Genomic DNA, 18,837 nt, shown 5'->3' with positions numbered 1-18,837 from the left:
TCTTCAAACAGGGGAATGCCTGACCTTCAGGGAGTCCTGTGGTTAGACAGAGCCCTGTGGTCCAAGGTTGCCACCATCTAGGCTTTGGCAGTTTAGCCAGCTCAGCCATGAGAACACCTGACCTGCAGGGAGTCCCATGGTTAGACAGAGTCCTGTGGTCCAAGGTCACAACCATCTAGGCTCTGACAGCTCAACCAGCTCAACCAGGGGAACACCTGTCCTACAGAGAGCCCTGTGGTTAGACAGAGTGCTGCAGTCCGAAATTGTTACCACCTTAGCTCCTGTGACCAAGCAGCCAGCCCAGCCACAGACCTGTGCCACATCTGACATGGGGAAGATCCACTACCTAATACTCTCTAGAGAACCTGCAGGAGCTGGTTAATCGCCACTGCCCATTTCCATCAGAGGAGGTAAACCTGTGCCACATCTGAAGGGGAACATCCTACTTCCTGATAATCACTCAAGAACAGAAAGGAGCAGGTTATTCAGAAGAAGTGGGGACATTCAAGACCCAGCATCAGCAGAGCATTTGAAACCCAGCAAGAAGCTCTGTCCTGGGCCGTTGGCCCTACAGAAGGATCAGCACTTGGAGGGGGTCCACAGGGCATCCACCATCTTTATTACCAGGCAGACCAGACAGGCAACACCGGGTACACAGAGATAACCCTAGTATAGCATTGCTTGGGAGAAGGCACACTAGGGCTCCAACAGCACCCAAGAGTAGGGCAGCATATCAGCAATCTGTGCCAGGAGAAACCCAGTCATCCAGTAGTGCAGAAATAGTCTAATAGGCCCACAGGAGGTTCAAGCACCAGTCAGTGACAGCAGGACCAAATAATGCCAGAGATAACCAGATGGCAAAGGCAAATGCAGGAACTTTACTAACAGAAATCAAGGCAATATGGCAGCATCTGAACCCAATTCTCTAACAACAGCTACTCCTGGATACCCCAACACACCAGAAAAACAAGATTTGGGTTTAAAATCACTGGTCATGATGCTGTTAGAGGAACACAAAAAGGACATCAATAAATCTCTTAAAGAAATACAGGGGAACATGAATAAGATAGCATCCCTTCCAATGGAAACACAAAAATCACTTAAAGAAATTCAGGAGAATATCTGTCAACAGATAGAAACCAATAAAGAGAAAACACAAAAATCACATAAAGAAATGCAGGAGAAATTGAGTCATCAGGCAGAAATCATGAAAGAGGAAACACAAACATCTCTTAAAGAATTACAGGAAAACACAAACAAACAAGTGAATGAACTGAGCAAAACCACTCAGGATCTAAAAACAGAAGTAGAAACAACTAAGAAACCACAAAGGGAGACAACTTTGGAGATAGAAAACATTGCAAAGAAATCAGGGGCCATAGATGAGAATATCAACAACAGAATACAAGAGACAGAAGAAAGAAACTCAGATGCAAAGACACCATAAATACCATTGAATATACAATGAAAAAAATGCAAAAATCAAAAAACTTGTAACCCAAAACATCCAGAAAATCCAGGACACAATTAGAAGACCAAATCTAAGGATTATAGATATAGACGAGAGTGAAGATTTACAACTTAAAGGGCCAGCAAATATCTTCAACAAAATTATGGAAGAAAACTTCCCTAACCTAAAGAGAGAATTGCCCACGAATATACGAGAAGCCTACAGAGCTCCAAACAGAAAGGACAAGAACAGAAATACCTCCTGTCACATAATAATCAAACTCCCAAATGTACTAAACAAAGAAAGAATATTAAGAGCAGTAACAGAAAAAGGCCAAATAGCATATTAAGTAAGATCGATTAGAATTACACCAGTCTTCTCACCAGAAACCATGAAATTTAGATGATCCTGGGCAGATCTCATACAGACTCTAAGAGAATATAAATGCCAGCCAAGATTACTATACCCAGCAAAACTCTCAATCACCATAGATGGAGAAACCAAGTCTTTCCACAAACCCTGCCCTACAAAGGATAATAGGTGGAAAACACCTAAAAGGAGGGAAACTATACCCTGGAAAAAGCAAGATAGTAACCTTCTTTCATGAAATCCAAAAGAAGATAACCACTCAAATATAAAAAATGACATCAAAAATGACAGAAAGTAATAATCACTATTCCTTAATATCTCTTAACATCAATGGACTCAATTCCCCCCAAAAAAACAGGTAGACTAACAGACTGGATACAAAAACAGGACCCTACATTTTGCTGCTTACAGGAAACACATCTCAGTGTCAAAGACAAACATTACCTCAGAGTAAAAGTCTGGAAGCCAATTTTACAAGTAAATGGTCTTAAGAAACAAGCCAGAGTAGCCATTCTAATATCAGATAAAATTGACTTTCAACCTAAAGTCATCAAAAGAGACACAAAAGGACACTTCTTACTGGTCAATGGAAAAATCCAACAAGAAGAATTCTCCATTCTGAACATCTATGCTCCAAATGCAAGGGCACCCTCATTCGTAAAAGAAATTTTACTAAAGCTTAAAGCGCACATTGCACCTAACACAATAATTGTGGGCGAATTCAACACTCCACTCTCCTCAATTGACAGATCAAGAAATCAGAAACTAAACAGGAACACAATGAAACTAATTGAAACTTTGGACCAATTGGATTTAACAGATGTATATATATATATATATATATATATATATATATATATATAGAGAGAGAGAGAGAGAGAGAGAGAGAGAGAATATTTCATTCTAAGGCAAAAGAATATACCTTTTTCTCAACACCTCATGGTACCTTCTCCAGAATCGAACATATGATTGGTCACAAGACAGACCTCAAAAAATATAAGAAGATCAAAATAATCCCATGCCTCATATCAGATCACTATGGAATAAGAGTGATCTTCAATAGCAATAAAACTACAGGCTAATATCCCTTATGAATATCGACTCAAAAATACTCAATGAAATTTTTGCTAATCGAATCGAAGAACACATCAAAACTATTATTCACAATGATCAAGTAGGCTTCATCCCAGGGATGCAGGGATGGTTTAATACAAGGAAATCTATCAGTTCAATCCACTACATAAACATACTCAAAGAGGAAAAACCACATGGTCATTACATTAGATGCTGAAAAAGCATTTGACAAAGTTCAGCATCCTTTCATGCTAAAAGTCTTGGAAAGAACAGGAATTCAAGGTCCATACCTAAAAATACTAAAAGCAATATACAGCAAACCGGTAGCCAACATCAAACTAAATGGAGAGAAACTTGAAGCAATGCCACTAAAATCAGGGACTAGACAAGGCTGCCCCATCTCTTCATATCTTTTCAATATAGTGCTTGAGGTACTAGCTAGAGCAATTAGACAACATAAGGAGGTCAAGGGGATACAAATTGTAAAGGAAGAAGTCAAACTATCACTATTAGCACATGATATGATAGTATAATTAAGTGACCCAAAAACTCCACTAGAGAACTCCTATAGCTTATAAACAACTTCAGTAAAGTGGCTGTTTATAAAATCAACTCAAGCAAATGAATAGCCTTACTATACCCAAAAGATAAGCAGGCTGAGAAAGAAATTAGGAAAATGGCACCCTTCACAATAGCCACAAACAATATAAAGTATCTTGGGGTGACTCTAACCAAACAAATAAAAGATCTGTATGAGAAGAACAGAATTGGAAAGAGGAAATAGAAGACTTCAGAAAATGAAAAAAATCTTCCATGCTCTTGGATTGGCAGGATTAATAAAGATGGCCATCTTTCCAAAATCAATCTACAGATTCAATGCAATCCCTATCAAAATCCCAACTCAGTTCTTCATAGAGTTAGAAGAGCAATTCTAAAATTCATCTGGAATAACAAAAAACCAAGGATAGCTAAAACTATTCTCAAAAGTAAAAGAACTTCAGGGTGAATCAGTATCCTGGACCTCAAGCAGTACTACAGAGCAATAGTGTTAAAAACTGCATGGTATTGGTACAGTGACAGGCAGGTAGATCGATGTAATAGGATTGAAGACCCAGAAATGAACCCACACACCTATGGACACTTGATCTTTGACAAAGGAGCTGAACCATACAGTGGAAAAAAGATAGACTTTTCAATAAATGGTGCTGGCTCAACTGGAGGTCAGCATGCAGAAGAATGTGAATGTGAATTGATGCATTCTTATCTCCTTGTACTAAGCTCAACTCCAAGTGGATCAAGGACCTCCACATAAAACCAGACATACTGAAACTAATAGAAAAGAAATTAGGGAAGACCCTTGAGGACATGGGCACAGGGGAAAAGTTTTTGAACAGAACACCAATATCTGCTAATTATCTATAAGTTCAGAGGGCCGTGGCCAACACTGTTCTGACACTGTAGGACATGGCACTATAAGCTGAGTAAATACTTTTAGAAAAGTCAATGGACACCTTCTTATGCAATAGATTTGGAACAATTTTGGAGAGTTAGAAGTGCAAAATCTAATAAAATATCTACAGACAAATTGTAGTATATTCCTTGCTGAGAGCAAACATCTTCAAAACTGTACATGACAATGCCAATATAAAATCTTTACTTAGTGCATCTTTTATGTTTTAAATGTGACTATTGACTATTCTATAAGGAATATATAGGTTTGAGAAACATTTAACTTAAGAGGTTTGGAACTAAACATGTATGCATTAACAAATATATTTACTGTATAAGTTCTGGGTTGATGAACTAGGCTTTGGTAGAAAAAAATCAGAAAAGATTCTAAAATAGTTAATATTTTATTATTGACAGTTCTTTGGGAAAATGTCTAAAGGTCAGTCTGTCATATTAATATGATGTGATATGTTTCTGAGGAATGATAAATTTGTTTCTTTCCCTCTTATTTTATAAGAATGCCCCAGGGACAGATTCCAAGGGGCTGTGTTTAACAAAAGGACTCTATGAAATCATGAAGAATTACTTATTGCATAATTATTATCAATATGAATTCCCTAATTTCCTTTGTTTCCAGAATAAAGGGAAAAAGTTAGGGTTTCTTCTGCTGCAATGAAACAAAACCAAAAGCAGTGTGCAATGAAAGATTTATTTCGTTTACACTCTTAAACATTACTATTAAGCATCAAAGGATGTCAGGATAGGAATTCAAACAGGGCAGAAACCTGAAGGCAAGAGCTAAAGCAGAGGACATTGCAGACCCAGGCCCATCATTTTATGGATAGCACTACTTTAAATGCATGGGGCCCCCACATATCTATTACTAGTTAAGAAAATACTCTATGGGCTTGTTTTCACTACAGTCTTATGGAGGCATTTTCTTAATTGAGGTTGTAGCCTGTCATATAACTTTGGATTATGTGAAGTTGACCCCAAACTATTCATATTCCTTCACAAAGGTATCCTGCTGCCTTGATTATCCCAAACTTCTCACTAGGCTGAAATGGAACCATAGGCTCTTGTCTCTTATTTGATTTTCTGTCCTTGTAGTTTCTCAGTCATTAACTTGCATAAGAGATTCCAGAACACTGCCTGCTAGTTTTCCTAGCCATTTCATGCTTCTATACTCAATATGGTTTTTATTATATCAAGCTATATTTCTTAGATTCTCGGTCACAAATGGTATCAAATGTTTGTGAATACCATAAGATATCACAATGAACTGAATAGCTACTTCATAGCTAGAATATTGACTTCTCAATGAACTAGAATTGAGTATCTAAATCTTGTATCAGTATGCAGACCTCAAACTAACAATAGATCCTCTCCTTTTCCAGATTCCTGAGGATTTCTTACTATGCTTTTTTCCAACATTGAAGAGCAGCATATATTTCTTAACCACATCATATATTTTGGCCACATCAGTCTGGTCTTTGCTTTGTGGATGCTTTGCTTTCTCATTTACCTTTACTTATTTTCAGTAAATTTTATGTATCTCCAAATTTTCCATTTACTTACTTCTTAAAGGTGCACTCCACTTCCACAAATATGGTAATATTTGTAAACTCCTTGTGTTAGAATCTGATTCTTAAATACACTGACAAATCCAGATTTGAACAAATGTTCTTCCCCTTTTATGCATAGTAGGCATACTTAGAGATGCTTACATGTTGTTCTTCCACTTCTATGCTCTGAATAACTCAGGGGAAAGCAGAAATTGTTCTTGAATATTTAGTCTCAGTCTCTTTTTCACCTCACATGTGATCCAGTGATTTCCCACATGTGAACACATGTGACTCCAAGCATTTTGCTGTACCTCTTCTGCATCCTATCTAATTCAGTTGTACAGAACTTCACTTTTGTACTTTCATTTCTTCCACCAATTCAGATCTGCACTTGAAGTCTTGATTATATTCCCCCTCCCACTTTGCGATCTTTTAGTGGAAAACTGAAGGCATAATTATACTTTCAAGTGCATAATTATTTTTGCTAGTGTTTAGTATTTAATCACTCTCCCTCTCTTCGTCCTTCTCAGCTAAGATTCTGAGTTTCCAATTTATACTACACATCAAGTTTCTAATATACATTATCTAGCTTAAATGTTAGGGAATCTGTGAATAAGACAATTTCCTCACAATAGCTTTTGCGGTGAATTTGAAGCACAAGATTGATGGCATCTCTAGGCATTAAAGCATGTGTAGGTAAAGGTTACAAGAAAGTTTCAAACCCAATGACCCTGACTTGTGTTTCTTGTTTTTATCATTAAATTTCACTCCTCATCTGTGTTATATTGTGGTCCTAACTGTGCATGCAGCTCTCCTCTTGCATAGAGATTCTCTCCACTGTGGCTAAATTGGATTACTGAGAGTTCACTGAGTCCAGATCATGGTTTGATTCATCTACTGTTTCACACACTTAATCATTTTGTTCCTTTAGAAGCTTCTCATTACCTTCAGCTCAGATCAAAAGTCAACTCCTGCATGAATCTTTACAAGGTATTTTTAGCATAGTACAATATTTTTTTACACTGGACTGAAGAAAAGAAAAATTCAGAAAATAATTGGGAATGAATTAATGCTTAAGAAAGTAATGGTTGGAGCTTTAATCCTTGTTGTTCTGGAACAGCACATTAGATCAGGTGCCAATCATGCAGGCAGGATATCTCCTGCCATGTGGCACTCACCCCTGGAGCAGTATTGCCAGCATCCACTGAATAGGAGAGTGATGGAGGGCTGTTTTGCAGAAAAGAACAGTTTAATGAGTGGAATTGTCATAACTATGTAGCAAATGAGTGCCTACACTTATAGCAGAATCCAGTTAGTTAAAATGAATGCATTCTAATAAAATTCTCCCTTTCCTTCTTGAAAGCTACAAAGCAGTCTATAAAGAACAGAATAGAATCCACAGTTGTGAGTTCCATGGGTTCCTGGAAACCTCATACTGTGCCAACTGAGGTACAACAAAATAGCACATGTCTGTTTCTTTAAATAAAATCTAATTGACACAGAATCATAGCCCAGTATTTGCCTTCTCACACGAGGGACCTTCAAGGTGACTTTTATTCTGACTACATTAATAAAAAGTCTTTGAAAGATCCATATAAATACTGACTGTGGCTGCCTATATTGACAGCAATGTAAATATTAAAGAGAAATTGAATGGGTTTATACATGAAAATGAGTTCAAGAATAAGTCTACTGAATATGCACTGCAAAGTCCTCTATGCTCTTGAGTCACAGATATGTTTGTTTTCTTACAGTAAAGCAAAGAGAAAATTGAGACACTGACAGAAGTCTAGTACTCTGAAGCATTAATGTTAGCTAGCCATTTAGAATATGAATTTGAATTCCTAGCACATTAAGCCAAAGCATTTGGTAACAATATGTTCTGAAATGGAGACATCAACTTCCATGTTATATCTATCATGCACTCTGCCAGCTACTCCATAAGACTTCTCTCACACAAATTAGTTCATACAGACAGGTAATATGATGCCCCAAATCAATTTTTGTTGATCAGTCTACGATAGCAACAGGGAGGTTGTCTGACCTTGTGATCCATCTTCTAATGGGTACTTCTAGACTGCATATCTGCTTAGAAGCATTAACTTTCACCAAAAACTGTTATTTCATAGGTACAAGTTGTTAGCTTTGCTACAGAACACAACTGGGATTCTCTGGACTTCTATGACGGGGGAGACAACAATGCCCCGAGACTTGGAAGCTATTCAGGTAAAAAAGAAATCAGAGTTCATTGAAAATGAAAATATAACCAGCAATACAGAAAAAGAATTAAAATAATTGCCACAAACTCTTTCAGGTTTAATTATGAACCATATATTATGACTTAAGTTATAAGAAGTTTTTTTTTTAAATATTGAAATGCGTTGTACATGTTCTTTTAAGCTTTCCAGCATTCTAGTAATAGTTTGCTAATGTGAGATGATTCTTTTTTTGTGATGATTCATTTGTACAAATAGTATAGGTGACATGTGTCATTGACATATGACACATATCATATGCTGCCATAGGTTGTTCAACTACGGTTAGATGGAGAGCTGGACTTTGCTGGAGAGATGACAGTATCAGAGTTCTTAATTATGATAAGGCTCTAGGATGTAAGGCAGATTTGGACCTTCTGGCTTCTGTTTAGCTCCAGCTTGCTCGACGGCATGGATGGTACCACTGAAAACAGTCAGATCGGAAACAACTCAGTATCAAAATGCAGTCTATAAGTTATTCTTCCCATTTTTCTCAAGCAGTCAGTAGGACATTTTACATGTATCTGTACAAAGCAAGTGTAAACTTTCGCTATGAATTTTCCCCCAATGGAATATTCCCTATGAATATTCTGAGGATATTTGTAGCACTAAATATACATCTACTTTGGAATTTATCTCAATACAAAATCCATAGTTATTTTCAATGCTTGCTGTTTAAAACTGCTGGATATTTAGAGTTTCTGGATAAATAGGCAAGGATTAATTTGTTCAGGCAGATATTTTATGTTTTCAAACTTAATAATTGGTTCAAACAAGGTTCGTTTGCTTCAGAAGTTCAGAAATCCATTATAATAAATCTGCTGAGAAAGTGGCTAATATTATTTCAAAACTGGGACTTTTTTTGGAAAGCTAATAATCAGCTTTGCTATCAGAATATAAGAAATATCAAGTATTCACCACTACAGAGAATTATGTGTCTATTTTATTAATAAATGTGAAATTAATGAATATCTGTTCTAAATCTATCCAAAGTCTCACATTACAGTGGTCTAAAGATCACAAGCAAAATTTAAAATAATCTTTATTTTTAATTTACACATATTATATTACAATTTCCATGAATTTCAAACAGCTTTTGGCCACAGTCTTTCTTTCTGTTTCTAACTTTAGGGAATTATCTGAAGTCGTTTCATAGGTCCATCTCTGAGACAGGGATAGTGAAATAAAATGGGGTAAAGGAGAAATATTTCTACTAAATTTTCTCAAAGGCTTTTGGGATATATACAATTTTAATTACAGTGGCTTGGCTGCTAACAAATGCATTTAATTTCTTTATTGTTGCTATGGTCCTTTACATATGATTCTTGACATGACTTAACAATTGTCATTTCAGGGACAACAATACCTCATCTTCTCAATAGTACATCTAATAACTTATACCTAAATTTCCAATCAGACATCAGCGTCTCTGCTGCAGGATTTCATCTTGAGTATACAGGTAAAGTTAATTTTTTGACACCAGGAAAATTAAAACAAGTTCTGGCATATTCCAGTTTATTTTTTATTTATCTTATTTTTTTATTTTATTATCATTCCTTAGATGCTTTTTGTTTTCTAAAGAGATAAAGAAAAATTAGGGAATCAAATGTGATAATTCAGGAAGTAGGATACACAGGAGGAGGAGAAACCATAATCAAGATTAAAAACTCAGGAGACAGCAGGTGTTGGCAAGGATGTGGAGAAATAGGACCACTCCTCCACTGCTGGAGGGGTTGCAAATTAATACAACCACTCTGGAAATTAGTCTGGCGTTTCCTCAGAAAACTGGGCATGTCACTTCAGAAAGATACTGCTATACCACTCCTGGGCATATACCCAGAGGATTTCCAGCATGTAATAAGGATATATGCTCCACTATGTTCATAGCAGTCCTATTTATAATAGCCAGAAGCTGGAAAGAACCCAGGTATCCCTCAACAGAAGAATGGATGCAAAAAAAATGTGGTATATATACACAATGGAGTACTATTCAGCCATTACAAACAATGAATTCATGAAATTCTTAGGCAAATGGATGGAGCTGGAGAACATCATACAAAGTGAGGAAACCCAGTCTCAAAAGATCAATCATGGTATGCACTCACTAATAAGTGGATATTAGCCTGGAAAACTGGAATACCCAGAACATAATCCACACATCAAATGAGGTACAAGAAGAACGGAGGAGTGACCCCTTGTTCTGGAAAGACTCAGTGTAGCAGTATAAGGCAAAACCAGAACAGGGAAGTGGGAAGGGGTGAGTGGGAGAACGGGGGGGGGGGGGAAGGGGCTTATGTGACTTTTGGGGAGTAGGGGACCAGAAAATGGGAAATCGTTTGAAATGTAAATAAAAAATATATCGAATAAAATATATATATATATATTGTATGGAAAAAATCTGTTTTCAGTAAGAAAGAGATAAAACCCTCAGAGCAAAACAAAAATAACAATAAACAAAAAATACTGTTCTTTTTATACAAATGACACCAACTCTGACAAAAATTCATTCTGATCTAATGTTGTTTGAGATTTCAAACTATTCTATCAATTCAGTTGAAAAACTTGTGGGTAAAAAAATGCATTAGTTTTGGCACACACAATTATTTTTTAATGTTAGGAGAATCAATGTGATTTTTACCAATTTAATAAATATATAAGTGTCCATAAGGATATGAATCAATGTTTTAAAATGTATTCCTGTGAAACTAAAATCTTAGGCTGTCTGACAAGGAATTTCCACTTCAAATTCTCATTAGCCCCAGCAACCAGGATTGTACTGTTGCTTTAAAAGTGAGTGCTTTAGATGTGACCTGTATGTGAAACAAGCAGTATGTGCCCATCTGTGATGGGATTAGGTAACTTCCTAGGTTCTACATGGTCCTCTGTGTCATTACATAAAGAAGGAAATTGACCACTAATTGCTCTAGCTTAGAAATTGATATCAGAATACTGATCACAGGTGACACACTTCCTTACCCTCTTCCCTGTTTTCGAGGAGCTGCCATTTGTTTTTTTTTGCTGTACCATATGACACTTCTGGTGGGCCTTCCACATACAGCTTTGATCTGATTGTGAAAAATTATGTGCACAACTCTTTTGCTTTGCTGAGTTTTAAATAATGAAACATATTGTCACCTTTTGCATCCATTGATATGGTCATTTTTTATTCATTTTATAAAAAAGTTTGTGTCACATGTAATGGTTTTCTAAAACATCCTTGCCTTTATATGATAAATTTAATTTGGTCATGATGCAGAGCTTCTTTAACTCTGTGTTAAATGTATCCATTAGTGTTGTGTTGTACATTTCTTTTTACTTTCTTGGTCAACAATGGCATTTACTATTCAACTACTTTTTTTTTTTCAAATTGTGTTTTTGTGGCTCCAATGGCAAGATGACACTAATATCAATAGTGAATTTAGAAATGTTCACTCCTATATAATTTGTGGAAGAGTTTGATAAGTGTTGGGTGAAGTCACTAAATACTTGGGGCAATTCACTTATATAGTCTTTCTCTAGATTTTTTTTTTTTTTTTTGGTTTTATTACTGATTCAATGTCTTTGCTATTCAGTGGTCTATTAAGAGTTCACAATTTTTTTTCCTTCAGAGATTTAATGTTTCTAGTACTGTTTTCCATTTTATTTAGTTATTCAAATTTTTATTCACTGTGTTTTCTTAAGTTTATTTACAACATTTCCTTGGTATCGGTTACAACACTTCCCCTTTTATGACAGAATTTGTAAACGAAGCTAAAGGGCACTTGAACTAGTTACTTTTTTCATTGCTGTGTCAGAATACGTAGCAAAAGTTGCTTGAGAGAATAACAATCTATTTCTACCTTTTTTTACTTTCCAATAAGTCATCATGGTAGAAATGTCATAGTGGCTTCAGGCTAGTGTAAACTAAAGTTGATATGGCAATAGATGGAAGGATAGAGCTAGCCTAGATACAGTAACTAGTATAAATTCAAACGCCCTTCTCAGTGACACATTTTCTCTAGCAAGGTTCTATGTTTCACAGGTTCTACAACATACCTGAACCATGCTAGCACCTGGGCCTGATGAACAAAGAAAATGATGTAGAAAATTTCAGTTGGAATTAGAATAAGTGGCTTTCTTTGTATAGAAGCCATGTATTCATATCCAATTTTTGGAAAAGCTTTTAAACAAACAAACAACAACAAAAGAAGGCAAACAGCATAAAAGAGATTAGGCCTGTTACTTGCATACATATATGAGATGTCATGCTAATCCTAGATCAAATGTATCATACAAATAATTCAGATATTTTATGAGTAAAGAAAGATTGATCCCTTTTAATCTAAAATGTATACTCTATGGAAACAGCATTGGACATACAACATAGCTGTGTTCATTTATATTATTTATATTATACTGTCTCATAATGTGTCAAGTTCCTAACATTTGATAAGTACTTAAAACCAATGTGATGATTAAACAAAGGAATGACTAAATCTAATCCTTAAACATAGATTATGTCAAGTATATGTAATTGACAAATATTCACAATATGACAACACCTGTGTTTATGTTTGTGATAGAATATGGAGCATTTTCTATGCACAGTTTCTATTTACTTTACAGGTGTGTTTCCTGATAGTACCACTCTGTGTATTACTACTTCAACACATCTTGGTTCAGTCTGTTCAGTCCACTACTAGAACAAAGTGACCTATCCTGAAAGTTTTACACTTTGTCTTAGCCAAAAGGCCAAGAAGCAATATCCTGAATGTTTTGATAGAACAAAATTTCCATTGGGAAATGATACACATGTACTTAGTAAAGTCTAGTTATTTCATGTAGCTCTCAATTACTTTAATGGTAATAATCAACTTAATGACAGAGGACTCTTGTTTGTGCACACTCTTTAAAGTTTCCAGCTTTCGATTGGGCAGATTTGTTGCCTTTTAGACTGTAGTGAGGATGCCATCTGTCAGTAAAAGGGAATGTATGGTAGAAGAAAACCTTTTCTTCATGGTTATGGGGAAAATATGGAAAATATATAAAGAAACCTCATTCATTCATTTTGTATAAAATTTGAACACATTTTCTTTGAGAGATAGGCTAAACAACGAGTAGTATGTGAAAATACATATACTACAGTCTCCTTGGAAGAAACATTAATCTAATAGAAGAGACAGAAAGGTTAAGAAACAACATATTGCTACCCATGCAGTAATATATATATATATATATATATATATATATATATATATATATATATATATTAGATATTAATGTGGTTGAAGATGCAAAACAATAAATGTGTAAATTCCATGTGTAAAGCTCACAGAATTTGTCAAAGACAAGGTGATATTTGTGCATAGTCTTAGAAAATAGCTAGAAGTTTAAGTTAGACAAGAAAGAGAGAATATTTTCAGCAGAACAAAATTCATGTTCATACAGAGCTGTGGAACATTTCATGCTAGGAGAACTGCATCTATTTTAGGAGGCCTGGCACATAAGGTTAAAAGAAACAGTAGTAACTAAGGCTGCTGCTGAAGGCATACGTACCTATCATTTTATTGCAGGGGGGTGTCTATCTAGTTCAAAGTTTCCATCTGTTTCTGCAGTCATGTATAATATAGAATATTGAATTACAATATTGATAAGTAGCTTGAAGAAGCTTTATTAAGCATTTGCACCTCTAATATCCATTTTTAATCTAAAAATCATTTCTTGAATACAGTAAGTATTAAAATGTAGTTTGTATTCAACGGTTATTTAGATAATTTTGTACTATCTTTATTGTATTAAAAATATTAGTGTTCACAAATGAGGCAAACTGATCCAAATCTTAAGAAAAATATAGGTGCTGGTAATGTAACTTGGATTCTCAGATAAGTAAATGTTTGGCTAGTTTTAAGGGAAATGAATGAATAATGACTTCAAATGTCATAATTCTAGACTTTAAAAACCAATAACTTTTATTGGCAGAAAGATGCATATCATCATAGATATAATTTAAGTATCTTAAATCCTCATATTTGCTTTCAAAGTAGTATTTAGTGCCTAGCTCCGGGAAGGACACTGATTTCTGCTTCAGAGAATTAGAAGGTAAATGAATCACTTTTCTAGTTGCATGGAGACTTTATAGTGTGGAATAAGGCCATAGACTGAAATACTAAAGACTGCCAGAGTTTTCTACATTAAATTCTCTATTGGAATCAAAAGAGAGAGAGAGAGAGAGAGAGAGAGAGAGAGAGAGAGAGAGAGAGAGAGAGAGAGAGAGAGAGAGAGAGAGAGAGAACTTATTATTGGTAAAGGATGAGCATTTATACAAACCAGGCATGACTAACAATAGTGACTTTTCTACAGACCTAGAAGTTCTTCAGAGGTAGTAGATTTATTTAAATCCATATATTCTAAAGTAAATGTTTTCAAGCATATGCCTTTCAAGGATTAAAGCTGATTCTCAGTACAAATACTTAGAACAAGAAAACATAAGAAAAATCAAAAGAAAATGAATCCATTATCATAATGTTGAGAACAATGTTCAATACTATTTCAGAAATTTTAGACTACTGTGCAGTATGGAAATGATTATCAAATAACTTTAGCAGTGTATTATTGATCATCCACACAGCAGCATGAAAGCATCAGTTTAATACTTTATTTTAACTGGAGCAAAACTCCAAAACCTTCCCGTATTAAAGTAAATATAATTATAAATATCACCTAATGTTAATATTGTAATAAAAAGCCCATAAACCTAATTAAATAATAGTTTTATCAAATCATAACTTCTTTGGGAGATAATGACCTTTTAGTTAAACAAAATAAATTCCTTAATAAACAGTATATTTGGTGATATTGTCTCATTAAAATACTGCAGGTCTGTGTTCGTCTTCATAGGTGTTTAAAATAGAAATATGCGAGCATATGATGAAATAGATTAGGGAGAAAAAGTCACAGACAATGCCCAAGTGGTCACAAGTATGACAGGGGGCTGGAAAAGAAAGAAAACAAAGGGGGAGTCACACTCTAAGTTGTAGTCAGTTAATCAGTGCCAGAAGACTAAAGTTCTTTCAATTAGTTGGAAACTTGTTGGAATAGTCTTCACGTTATACTCCTGTTTTCTAATCAATATTGTCATCAGCATTACCAAGTCGTATCCTATTGGAATGGTGGTAAGTGGAATATGAAAGTTTAAGTACAGCTTTACCAAAGTAGAATCTCTAAATTTTTCTCTAGTTAAGAAGAAATGTAGATCCAAGAAGCAATAACAGAAGCTTGACTCCAGGTAGAAAAGCTGATTAGTAGTAAACCTGAAAGGGAATCAAGTATCCATGTTGGATTTGAGACCTATTCTAGGAGTGACAGAAAGGCTGCCTGCATATTCACTGAGAGCTCACCTGAATTACTTCATATAATGCACTTGACTCAAGTGTAGGGGCTATTTTTCTTCTCAAGTAATACGTTTTGTTTATGGATACATATTTTTATCAGGATTCAAGAAATGTTCTTGTTTTTTATAAATAGACTAATATCTAGTTTGTGGTAATGTAAGAACCTATCTATTGTTGAAACAGATTACATTGACCAGAATTGCAAGTTTCTAAATTTTGTATGTTTGGAGAAAGACTTTGAATTAGATACACTCCTAAAAGGGCACCAGGAGTGGTTATCTTCTCCAAATACCTCCTTTGGACAGCTGTATGGAGTAAAGTTTTGTACTTTAACACTAATCAAATCATATACAAGATTAGCAAAGGAAGATGACTTAGAGTTGGAAGACTAATTTATAAGAACACAGTTTTTTTTTTTAATGTGAAAATAGAGACAGAATCATTGTGCATACTTGTGGAAACACTGATATATCAGTATATGTGCATACTATGTGTTGTGATCATAAAAAGAGAAAGAGGTGTGAGAATATGCTATAGGGCAGTGTGGGAGTGCCCCAGCAGGCCCATGCCAAGGTATCCCTTCCCCCAGGAACCAGACACACACCTGCACAGTATAGAATACAGTTTATTCAGGCATGGGGTGGGAGTTAAGAGGGTAGTAGAGGCAAAGGAAGACAGAGAGGGAAAGAGTAGAGAAGCAGAGGCCCGGCAGGTGAAGACCACATGGAGAGAGGGGGGAGGGAAGGAGATCCCAAGAGGGGCAAGAGAGAAGCTGAGAATGAGAGAGGTAAGAGGAGTAAAAAGGAGAGGAGGGAGTGATCAGCCCCCTTTATAGTAGGCCAGGCCTCCATGACTGTTTTCAGGTAACAGTGGTACAGGGCATACCTGGCTATTCCCAGGTAATTGTGGGGTGGAGCTTAGACAGAACCCTAACACCATGTATTAATCAAATTAGGGTCATTAGCACACTTAATACTTAAAACATGTTTTCTTTTATTTATTGGGAATATTGGTAAATTTTTGACCCACATGTTTAGAAATACACAATTCACTGCTGTCTGTCACTGATACCTGACCACCCATGCTGTGAAGTATTACAAGTTACTCCTACACATTTCAGCTTCTGTAGTCATTAGCTATCATTTCCCCATCTCCCCACAACACTCTCCTGCCTTTTACATATTCAGACTTTCTACTTCCACTACATCAGTTCTTTTAGCTCCATGAGAGGATGTCTTGTGTTTGTCATACTGTGTCTGGATAACTTCCTCAATTCCATTGCTAGTGCCACAAATTACAGGACTTAAGGGAAACTAAGATATTTCATGACAAAACCAAGTTTACCCAATATCTATCCACAAACCCAGCCCTAAAAAGGATAATAGGAGGACAACACCAATACAAGGAGGGAAACTTCACCCTGGAAAAAGCAAGATAGTAACCTTTCATCAAACCCAAAAGAAGTTAAGCATTCAAATTTAAAAAATAACGTCAAAAATGATAGGAAGTAACAATCACTATTCCTTAATATCTCTTAACATCAATGGACTTAATGCCCCAATAAAAAGACACAGACTAACTGAATGGATACGTAAACAGGACCCTACATTTTGCTGCTTACAGGAAACACACCTCAGGGTCAAAGACAAACACTACCTTAGAGTAAAAGGCTGGAAGACAATTTTACAAGCAAATGGTCTCAGGAAACAAGCTGGAGTAGCCATTTTAATATCAGATAAAATTGACTTTCAACCCAAAGTCATCAAAAGAGACCCTGAGGGACATTTCTTGCTGGTCAAAGGAAAAATACAAAAAGAAGAACTGACAATCCTGAACATCTATGCCCCAAATGCAAGGGCACCCTCTTTTGTAAAAGAAACTTTATTAAAACTAAAAGCACACATTGCACCTAACACAATAATTGTGGGTGACTTCAACACTGCACTTTCCTCAATGGACCGATCAGGAAAACAGAAACTAAACAGGGACACAATGAAACTAATTGAAGCTTTGGACCAATTAGATTTAACAGATATATATAGAACATTCTATCCTAAAACAAAAGAATATACCTTTTTCTCAGCACCTCATGGTACCTTCTCCAAAATCCCAACTCAATTCTTCACAGAGCTAGAAAGAGCAATTATCAAATTCATCTGGAACAACAAAAAACCCAGGATAGCTAAAACTATTCTCAGCAACAAAAGGAAATCTGGGGGAATCAGTATCCCTGACCTCAAGCAATACTACAGAGCAATAGTGTTAAAAACTGCATGGTATTGGTACAGTGACAGGCAGGAGGATCAATGGAACAGGATTGAAGATCCAGAAATGAACCCACACACCTATGGCTACTTGATCCTCGACAAAGAGGCTGAAAACATCCAATGGAAAAAAGATAGCCTTTTCAACAAATGGTGCTGGTTCAACTGGAGGTCAGCATGCAGAAGAATGCGAATTGATCCATCCTTGTCTCCTTGTACTAAGCTCAAATCCAAATGGATCAAGGACCTCCACATAAAGCCAGACACTCTGAAGCTAATAGAAAAGAAATTGGGGAAGACCCTTGAGGACATCGGTACAGGGACAAAGTTTCTGAACAGAACACCAATAGCGTATGCTCTAAGAGCAAGAATTGACAAATGGGACCTCATAAAATTACAAAGTTTCTGTAAGGCAAAGGACACCATCAAGAGGACAAATCGGCAACCAACAAATTGGGAAAAGATCTTCACCAATCCTACATCAGATAGAGGGCTAATATCCAATATATATAAAGAACTCAAGAAGTTAGACTCCAGAAAACCAAACAACCCTATTAAAAAATGGGGTACAGAGTTAAACAAAGAATTCTCACCTGAAGAACTTCGGATGGCGGAGAAGCATCTTAAAAAATGCTCAACTTCATTAGTCATTAGGGAAATGCAAATCAAAACAACCCTAAGATTTCATCTTACACCAGTCAGAATGGCTAAGATTAAAAATTCAGGAGACAGCAGGTGTTGGAGAGGGTGTGGAGAAAGAGGAACACTCCTCCACTGCTGGTGGGGTTGCAAATTGGTACAACCACTCTGGAAATCAGTCTGGCGGTTCCTCCGAAAACTGGGCACCCTACTTCCAGAAGATCCTGCTATACCACTCCTGGGCATATACCCAGAAGACTCCCCACCATGTAATAAGGATACATGTTCTACTATGTTCATAGCAGCCCTATTTGTAATTGCCAGATGCTGGAAAAATCACCCTGCTTTTCCCCTTTAAACAGAAAATTCTTGCACATAAATTAGTTTTTAAATGTTGCCTGC

At 36.0% G+C, this 18,837-nt stretch overlaps 1 protein-coding gene across 3 annotated transcripts in view; it reads left to right on the top strand.

Annotated features, from left to right (window-relative positions):
* Nucleotides 1–18,837, top strand: part of Csmd3 (CUB and Sushi multiple domains 3) — a 1,209,570-nt gene that overhangs the window by 1,057,561 nt on the left and 133,172 nt on the right. For all 3 annotated transcript variants that reach the window (XM_052161507.1, XM_052161506.1, XM_052161505.1), the window contains 2 exons: nucleotides 8,037–8,133; nucleotides 9,517–9,621. In XM_052161507.1, the coding sequence (XP_052017467.1) occupies nucleotides 8,037–8,133; nucleotides 9,517–9,621 (202 nt within the window). The remainder of the gene's footprint in view (nucleotides 1–8,036; nucleotides 8,134–9,516; nucleotides 9,622–18,837) is intronic.

This window comes from Apodemus sylvaticus, chromosome 17, assembly GCF_947179515.1.
Source record: "Apodemus sylvaticus chromosome 17, mApoSyl1.1, whole genome shotgun sequence".
NCBI classification, from domain to species: Eukaryota; Metazoa; Chordata; class Mammalia; order Rodentia; family Muridae; genus Apodemus; species Apodemus sylvaticus.
The sequence above is the reverse complement of the archived record's forward strand: the minus strand, read 5'-3'. Positions and strand labels throughout refer to the sequence as shown.